The 9,901-nt window shown below is 41.7% G+C and overlaps 1 protein-coding gene across 4 annotated transcripts in view; it reads left to right on the forward strand.

Moving 5' to 3' along the window:
• cadm2a (cell adhesion molecule 2a) overlaps positions 1-6,591 on the forward strand; it is a 166,899-nt gene extending 160,308 nt beyond the window's left edge. For all 4 annotated transcript variants that reach the window (XM_019873457.1, XM_019873458.1, XM_019873461.1 and 1 more), the window contains 2 exons: positions 4,160-4,282; positions 4,629-6,591. In XM_019873457.1, the coding sequence (XP_019729016.1) occupies positions 4,160-4,282; positions 4,629-4,747 (242 nt within the window). In that variant the 3' untranslated portion in view covers positions 4,748-6,591. The remainder of the gene's footprint in view (positions 1-4,159; positions 4,283-4,628) is intronic.
• The last annotated feature ends 3,310 nt before the right edge of the window (positions 6,592-9,901 follow it).

Raw genomic sequence — 9,901 nt, forward strand, 5'->3', positions numbered from 1 at the left:
GCATGTCCGTCTTGGCAAAAGTTTTACGCCGGATGCCCTTCCTGACGCAACCCTCCCCATTTCTCCGGGCTTGGGACCGGCACCGGGGAACAGTGTACCCCCAGGGGAGGGCACTGCTCCCCAGCGGCTGGGTTACTATACATGGTCGTTTTATTCGGCAAAAAAACGCCTTACTATACATGGTCGTTTTTTTCGGCTAAAAACGCCTTACTATACATGGTCGTTTTATTCGGCAAAAAAACGCCTTACTATACATGGTCGTTTGTTTCGGCTAAAAATGCCTTACTATACATGGTCGATTTTTCGGCTCAAAACCCTTTACAATACATGGTCGTTTTTTTTTTGGCTAAAATCGCCTTTGTATACATGGTCGTTTTTTTGTGTTCAAAACGCCTTGCTATACATGGTCGTTTTTTTCAGCCAAAATCGCCTTACTATAAATGATCGTTTTTTTCGGCTAAAAACGCCTTCCTATACATGGTCGTTTTTTTCGGCTAAAAACGCCTTACTATACATGGTCGTTTTTTTTTTGGGCTAAAAATGCCTAACTAACATGGTCGTTTTTTTCGGCAAAAAACGCCTTACTTTACATGGTTGTTTTTTCGGCCAAAATTGCCTTACTATACATGGTCGTTTTTTTTCGGCTAAAAACGCCTTGCTATATATACATGGTCGTTTTGTTTTGGCAAAAAACGCCTTCCTATACACGGTCGTTTTTTTCGTTAAAAAACGCCTTACTACGGCAAATATTGTAATGAGAAAGAGACTTACTATTTGTTCAACCTCCTTAGACGAAGGCCGAGACTTGGATTCGAACCGGCATCTTGCCACTGTTCAACTGAGACCCTAACCAGTGGACCACGGTGGCTGTGCTTTCCCAAACTCATAAGTAACCGCCCAAAAAGGCCTTTACATACCTGGTAGTTCAAAAAAAGGTTGATGTGCAAACTCTGCAGATGATGGCCGAGACCTGGATTCGAACCGGCATCTTCTCACTGTTAAACTGACACTCTAACCAGTGCACCATGGTGGCTGTGCTTTCCCTAGCTCATAAGTAACCACCCAAAAAGGCCTTTACGTACCTGGTCGTTCAAAAAACAGCTTCACATGCAAACGATGGCAGAGACCTGGGATTGAACCCTGCACCTCCTTGTTGGTCAGTCGCAGTACTTACCACTCAACTACAGAGGCGCTGCTCTCCTGAAGTCATAAGTAACAACCCAAAAAGGTCTTGATATACATAGTCGCTCAAAAAATATCTTGACATGCAAACTTTGCAGAGGAATGCCAAGTCCTGGAAGGGAACGCTGCACCTCGGCACTGTTGAGGCGACGTACGAACCAGCTTTCCTGAATTCATTTACAACGATGCTCGTGCAGCGTGTTCTACCGGAGAGAAATTCGTGGTGTGTTCGACATACTTGGCCAATAAAGATGATTCTGATTCTGATTCATAAGTAACAACCCAAAAAGGTCTTCATTTACAAAGTTGTGAAAGAAAGGCTTGACATGGGACCTCTGCAGATGATGGGCAAGGCCAGGATTTGAACCCTGCACCTTTGCACTGTTCAGCCAACACACTAACCATTCAACCAGATTGGCGCTGCTTCATTGGGCTTCTAAGTAACAACCCAAAAAGGTCTTTGTTTACATGGTCTCTCAAGCTTTACATGCAAGCTTCGCAGAGGAAGGCCGAGAACTTCAGTGGGCTAAAAAGGCCCGACTGTACATGGTCGTTTTTTGGGGGCAAAAAAGGCCTCACTATACATGGTTGTTTTTTCAGCTAAAAACGCCTTACGATACATGGTCACTATTTTTGGCTAAAAACGCCTTACTATACATGGTCGTTTTTTCCGGCTAAAAACGCCTTACTATACATGGTCGTTTTTTTGGGGCTAAAATCTTCGGCTAAAAACGCCTTACTATACATTGTTGTTTTTTTTTCAGCCAAAAACGCCTTACTATACATGGTAGTTTTTTCTGGCCAAAAACTCCTTAATATACATGGTCGTTTTTTTGGGGCTAAAAATTTCGGGTAAAAACGCCTTACTATACATGGTCGTTTTTTTCGGCTGAAAACGCCTTACTATTATATGGTCGTTTTTTGGGGCTAAAAACGCCTTACTATACATGGTCGTTTTTTTTTTTGTTTGTTTTTTTTTTGGTAAAAAGCGCCTTACTATACATGTTCATTTTTTTCGGTAAAAAACACCTTACTATACATGGTCGTTTTTTTCCGGCTAAAACGCCTTACTATACATGGTCGTTTTTTTCGGCTAAAAACGACTTACACCTGTGAAAGCTCATTTGAAAGGTATTAATTGAACAGGATATTTTTTGGAGACATCATAGCAGTTTGACAATTTTGACTTCACACACGTTTTTTTCGGCTAAAAACGCCTTACTATACATGGTCGTTTTTTTGGATAAAAACGCCTTACTATACATGGTCTTTTTTTTCTGCCAAAACGCCTTACTATCTATCCACAGTTGTTTTTTTGGGGCTGAAAACGGCTGCATACATACTCTTCGCTCCCATTTCCCAAACAATCTTTACAATCATTCAATATCAAACCAAGAATCCTGTTGCTTTTGATTTCTATGTGACATAATATAGCCCAGGTGAACAAAAGGATATTGATAATTGTGACATTTTGCAGCTCCCAGCAATGGTCTCAAAACGGAATTTTTTATGCCCGGTATCAAATACGGAATATTGCATTCGGGCAATACATGTATTTTTAGGTGCGATATTCTCCACAGTGATTCAGCAGCTCCATGTTTTATATGCGTCAGGTGGCTGGACTCCAAGGCCACAGTGACATCCTCATGTCTGTGTGTGTCCGGGCGCTTAAAAAGTCCTCACTGTCGTGCCACAATGAGGTACAGAGACAGCCATGGGGGGAACATTGCTTCCTTTTTGCTTCACTGACCATGCAGAACTTGAGCACAGTGAAACCCTGCTAAGTGCTTGTGCGTATGTGTGTGTGTGGGTGTGTGTGTGGGTGTGTGTGTGTCATTGCGGGTGTTTGTTTGTCCGCTGGGAGGCGGCGAAGTGTGAAGGCCTGGTCATTCACACCACGGCCGGCTTATGGAGCACATGCGGGCCAGCTGTTCGATTGGGCCACATGGGAAGAAGACAAGAAAAGAAAAGCGGCACTGATGTATGTTTACTGTCTACGAATATTTTTGAAAACACTGAGGGGTGGGGGGTCCCACCACCCACCATGGAGAAAAAAAATCATTTCTTCAGGCCATCGGCATGTGTGGTAAAAATGTCAATCGACATTATCATGATTTCTTACTGTCACTGGCGGCATGTTCATACTAAAAGCAACAGGTGGCACTTTTGCTATCCATACAGGTAAAAACACAGAACCCTCACATACAATACTTACCGTTTGGTGTTCGCCAACTCTCAATTTTTTTTTATTTTTTTTTTGTGTTCAGTAACATGAAGCCATATATCGGCAGACCAGCATAGAAACAAAAGCAAATGTTCATATCCTTGTTTTGTCCTTTCAACATTTTTTGACCATTTGATTTTTTTATTTATTTTTTTCTCCACCGATAAAAAGGCAAAAAGATATGTTTCTTCTGGTTTCTGCATCGGCCCGGTGGTCGGCGAGATAGCGCGCTGACCTCATAGTGCAGAGGTGCAGCGTTCGATCGATTCCGCCCTCATGTTCTATATGTTCTTCTAAAATCCATCCATGCGTTTTGGTCGACCACTTGTTTGAGGCGGGATAAATTTTGGGTGGTTTCACAGCTCCATCATAAAGATCCTTTTGTCAATCCTCGATCTTTTTCACACCTCTACAATCACCCTTGTCGTTTTTTTGGACTGCCTGTGTGATGATTTATTTAGTGTACCTTTGCGACTGCCAGTCTGGTTTGCATTTCGAGGACTCTTGTGACTCCATGGGTGGTTTCTGAATTATTCAACTACACTTTTTTTCTGACTCCCTGTCGTCGTCTTTTCACCTTCATTTTGCCGGCCGAAACTCTCTCTCTCTCGCTCTCTGTTTTATTATTCCCTGAGAGATTCTGTGAAAGGAGCGAGCACCTGAAGAAAACTGGAAAGAAAATCCCTTCATTCCTTGTCGCAGTGTTTGCTCTTTCTCTTTTCTGACAGTCGCGTCCTTCCCGTCTGTCCTCAGATCCCAACGCTCTGGGCCATCATGGCACGGACCACGCTTTGATCGGGGGAGTGGTGGCTGTGGTGGTCTTCGTCACATTGTGTTTAATTATTGTTTTGGGAAGATACCTGGCCAGGCATAAAGGTAAAATCATCGTGGATCCTGCCGTGCATCTCTCAAAGCTCACACAGACGTCGACCTATGCCATTAGACGTTGCCAGACGTTGAGAGAAATTCTACATTCTTCCATCTCTTAGAGCAGCCTTGAATTGTTCTGCCTGTCTTTGTACTGTACATCGCTGGCGTAAATAGATGAGCAAAGTCTGTTGTACTTCCACAACGTCCAGCTTTCTTCCGTTGCAACTTTGGAAAATTAATAATATGAGGAGCGCTGAGCTGTAAAACATCCGACATGAGACAGCTGAACATTTGTTCACTTTGAAAGTGTTTTCTTTGCTTTTTTTTTTTTTTTTTTTCTGGTTTCCACCAGGAACGTATTTGACAAACGAGGCCAAAGGGGCGGACGACGCACCCGACGCCGACACGGCCATCATCAACGCTGAGGGCAACCACGCGCACGCCGAAGAAAAGAAGGAGTACTTCATCTAGACTGTAGAGGGCGCTCCCCTTGGCATCCGTCCCTCTTGTGTCCCTCCCCCCAACCACCCACCCCTTCGTCTCCAACCGGCGGTCGAGGCAGCGCACAGACAAAGAGGATCCCACTGTGTTTGCCCACCTTTTTGGCTTCATCTTTAACCCCGATCGTTCGGCGGCCATTTTGTGCAGGCATCGCTGCTGAAGTTCACTCGTGTTTTTGGCCCTCAACCCTGGAAATCTGTATATCGACCATGACTGCTTCTTACACCCCCTTCTTACACCTGAACACACCACCACGAGCACTCCCACTCGTTTTTGCTCGCACATTCCCCCCCAACACACACACACACACACACACACACACACACACACACACACACACACACACACACACAGCTCACATCAACACGGTGCCTAAAAATACAGACGCCATTGAACTCGTGTCAATGCCTTCATGTATCAGTCAGTAGCAATGTAAATGCTTTTGTAGATGGTCACCCGGATGGACCATCATCCCATCGCTTAGCTCACAGCATTGTCTTTTGATGATTATTTTATTTTCATGTTTTTTTTTTTTCAATGATGATCTGTGCTGTTTCGCGCCTTATACATATCTACCACACTCAATATCTTAGACGATCCCTCCTTCTTTAAATAGACTTGTAATTAAAATGTCGAGCCGTGTAAGATAAGAAAGAAGGCTTTGTGCGGTGCTCGTGTAGCAAAGGTTGCTCAGATACGTGTGTAGTTCGTAGAGTGGGGCTGTTGTGTGCTACTGTTTTAGAGCTGAGAGTACACACCAAAAATTTGCTAGATGAGACGTTTCATCCACTGAGAAGATTAGGACAGCATTTTCTAAATCTGCTATACCAATCTACTTTTTGTGTATATTCCTGAACTCGACGGCCTCTTTTGTTTTTCACGTGATGGCTTCGGGTCGACTAGCTGTATAAATTGTATTTAAGTTAGTAAAGTCATGTATGTCATAATGAGAAGGAAAAAAAAATCCAGAGAAATAGAAAATTAGAGTATGGGTTGAAAAGAGTGCATTAGTTCCATGCTGTACAGGGATTTTGTGATCAATGCGTTTTATTTCTGTAAATTCTGTTTTGATGTGCACTAAAATGAGAGCAGGTGGAGTTTTTTTGGTTTTTCTGGATGACGCAGTTTAACTTTTAAAAGGGAGGTAAGAAAAGTTCAAGGATGTTCGAAATGGAATATTTTACATTTACAGCACCGAGGTGTCAATGGGAAGTATTCACATTCGGAACCCCCGCACTGAAAAAATAAAATAAAAAACCTCAAAATTGAAGTGCGTTGCTTTACATCCAAAATCCAACTCACTTCTCTCTGCATTTGTTTCATCGTGTCTCGCAATTAGCAAAGACATCCTCATTTCACCATGAAATCAAGCCGTGTGTCACTGACATGACGCTCACTCGGTGGACATACGTTATTTCCTAAATTATCAAAATTGATGGACAAAGCACAAGGTGGAGTCGGCGCCTTCCGTTTCAAACTCATTTGCCTTGAGCGTGCTTCGTTTATTCAAATCGACAGTGGAAATCTTTGTTTCCAAATTGTGAAAACAAAGGAAAAAAAAAATCTTAATATTTTTCTTTGAGTGGTTTTAAACTCCCTGCTGTGTACTGTGTCTGCTAAAACGTGTTTGATTGTGAAAATTGCTCTTGAATTCCAGCTCTCTTGTAATCTTTTTGTATATTAGGAACTTGATCAATTGTTTTTTTTTGTTTGTTTTTTTCCATCGGTCATTGCACACATTTAGCTAATTTTGACGTTTTGTTTTGGCACAAGGCATGTAAATAATGTGTGGAAAACTAAAGTTGGTAAAAACACATCAACATTTTTTTTTTGGCCTCCTTTTCCTATTTAAATTATTTGAAGAGGTATTTAAAACAACAAGAAGGATGTTTCCTAATTTTTATGAAGGATGGGCATTTGATCAAATTTCCTTGATTAACGATGTGGAAAATGTCAATCGATTTTCTTTTCCTTTCATGATCTCTTTGAATGTTCTGAAGTCCTGTTTCAATGCCAGTTGCATATTTTGCAGTGTCAGGTTATAATTTGCCTCCCCCCCATAGCAGACGCAATGTTTGTTTCCCACCTTTCATTGACAGCACTAGACAAAACATGTTACAAAAAGATTTCATAAAGACACAATTAACCATAATCAACTGATGAATCAAAAATCTATTCTACACATTCAACAAAACGAATCGATTATTCCCATCCATGGGTATGGAACTCATTAATGTAACAATTGATTGAGATTGCAAAAAAAAAATGGAAAACTTTCAATCATCCAAATTTTTGCCTGCCAGCAAGCCACCGGCTGACTTAGTCACGTCGTCTATTGTGTGAAAGACATTGAGCAAGCAGTATATTAATCGAGCAAGATGGAGGCAATTGTTACCAAGGGCAATGGAACAGTTGGCCCAGCTGTCTCCTATTTGGTGACCAATTTCCAGCATTATGCAAATATGGTCAGTAAGTAATGTCTTTGTCACTGAGTGAACTCAAACACTGCCGCGGCGTCTCCTTGAGTGGAACATAACAACACTCACGCTCTCAGTAACGCAGGCAGATGTTTGCGTTTGATTAGTCTGTAGCGACAAGGTTGGCTTCGGCGAAACGTCATCATTCTGCTGTGAAGTTTAGTGGTGGTGGCGGGGATAGGCTTCAGCTCACCCGCAACTCGAGTGAGGATATTTGGCATAGAAACAGATGGATTAAAACATGTTCTAACCACTTGTTAATCATAAAACACGACAGATGTGAAACTTTGAGATACATTAAAACATGAACCATTGCAAAACTCTATGCGAGTCTGTATTCAGAAAAGAAACCTTCAAGACCCTGTCAAGTGAATTTAGAGATTTGTTTCTAAATACATGGCACATCTGTGAAGATAATTGCTGACAACAGTGAAGAGAATGAGAACTATGTAGTACCAGGGATGGCGCTACTGTGCTAATCTATTATTTGCCGCATCAGTTTTCATGATTTTTGGGGCGTGGCTAAAACAGGATCACGTGACGCACCAAGGGTCCCGCGTTCGTTGCCTTTGCCATATGGCGCAGTTACAAATTATATAGTTATAATTACTTGGCCCATTTCCACCACTGCAGCATGCGGTTAGCTAGCTAGCTCTGCCTACACCCTAAAAATACATCTTCCCTGGATGTCACAACTTTCAGAACATCTCCGTTGTCATTTTCTAAAAATCCCAAGTGAGCCGCTGACCCAGCAGACAAGCCCTGTGCCGTCTGCCAGCCAAGAGGAGCCCAGCTTAACTCACGAGCTAGCTGGCGATTGAGCTGGTTCGCGCACAAGCTAGCTGATGGCTAGCAGTTCTCATCGCGCAGTGAAAAGCCAGGCTAGTCAACCAATATAGTTGAGAAAATGTGAGGTTGCCGTGCTATTCCCCTTATTACAAGCCAGCGTATTATTTTCGAGCTCTTTAACAGTCCAGTTCCAACATACTGTGGCTTTCGAATGTTGGCAAAGAAAAAGACACAATTGCGTGTCAGCCACAAATGTCTCTTCTTCTTTCTGTTTATTCATCAACATGATACCACTTGCACGTGCGTAGCCATTTGTTGTGTGTAATGTTTTGGAGCCGGCCAGGATGAAGTGAGTCACAATTTGCGAAACCTTCAATAAATCCGCTTTTATCGTTGCCTGCCGCCGCCGAAGCTTGTTGATTTAAAAGCGTCAAGTGTTTCTTTCAAATGTTTACACGGCGTTGCTATCGTGCACTTACAGGCTGTAGACGACGCATGTCGTGTTTGTCGAGGATTTTTTTTTTCTTTTTGGTGTTTGTATTCACTACATTTTTTTTGTATTACAAACATGTAACGTTTTACATCACAAATGGTCAAAATGGATTACATTTTTGAAAATGCAGATTCAAAACAAAGAAGCGTGCTGTTTTGTCCGAAAGGAAAACGCATCAATCGAAAATGTGAGCCTAACAGCATAATTGCCTAAATAAGTTTTAATTTACTGTCACAAAAATTCTTACTCAAAATTGTTTTTCTTGGTTTGTGGAGGCTTTCCTTCATCCAAGTCTTGGTAATCCACAAGAGTTGAATCAAGGGGTGTTTTTTTGTTTTCCGAAAACTTTCAAAAATAAATTGGGCAGTTATGCTATTCGGCTAACTATAAATAAGTGTGCCCTCAACTCATTTAAGTCATTCCACCTTTGTAGGATTTTTTTTTTTTTTTTGTGCTACTATCACATTTAAATAACCATTTCTGTAATGGCTACGATGAGCTTTTTACATTTTTTCCCCCCCTCTCGAGTTGTCATTTCAACAGGCTGACTCACCCTGAATAATGAGTTCAAGTGCAGTTGTAACACATCTGGGCTCAGTTTTCTGAACGTTGTGGGTTTTTTTAAACGAAGCTTTAAACCTTTTTTTACCTTCTCGCTATCCAATGCATCATTTCCATGAGTCATCGCTGGCCTTGTATTGACCGGGGCAGCATGATGTTATTGGAGTCAGGCCATTATGTCGTTCAAAGCTAACATCACTGTTGACTTTTCTTTTCTTTCTTTTTGGCACATGGATGCACATAAGGCTCTGAAATCATGTACTCAGACCTCCAAATCTGCATCGCACGGCCATCTCGGACAGTCTTCATTGTTTTATTGACTTTAATTTTATGGTACTGAAAAATCACGGCCTTACGATCACACATTAAGGATATTTGTCTTTTTTTTTTAATACTTTATTAGTTGTTGTTTTGCATCTCAGGAATATATTGCATTCATTTCTTTTTGGTTTTGTTTTTTAAATTGGGGACAGAGTGGGCCCTCTGTTACACAATGACAAAATCTCGCTTAATATTAATACAATAACTTACAAATGCTTCCTCTCGCTGACCCAAAGGAAGATGTCAAATGGAAAGAAGCTGAAAATAGCCACATTTCAACTCTCTTCACGATGTTGTTTAATTCCAGCTGTTGGTAAGTGCACATCTTGACGTCATTGAGTGTGTAGTTGTGCTGCGCTGTCACTCACTACGCTGCCAACACTAAAGGTCAGAGTTTCCGATACATGTTAGTGCAACTTCTTGGTGAAATCACATTTATGATTATTGATATTATATTGGGCAGTCATGATGGTGTCCTCAGCA

This window comes from Hippocampus comes, unplaced genomic scaffold (assembly GCF_001891065.2).
Source record: "Hippocampus comes isolate QL1 unplaced genomic scaffold, H_comes_QL1_v1.1 scaffold59, whole genome shotgun sequence".
NCBI lineage: Eukaryota > Metazoa > Chordata > Actinopteri > Syngnathiformes > Syngnathidae > Hippocampus > Hippocampus comes.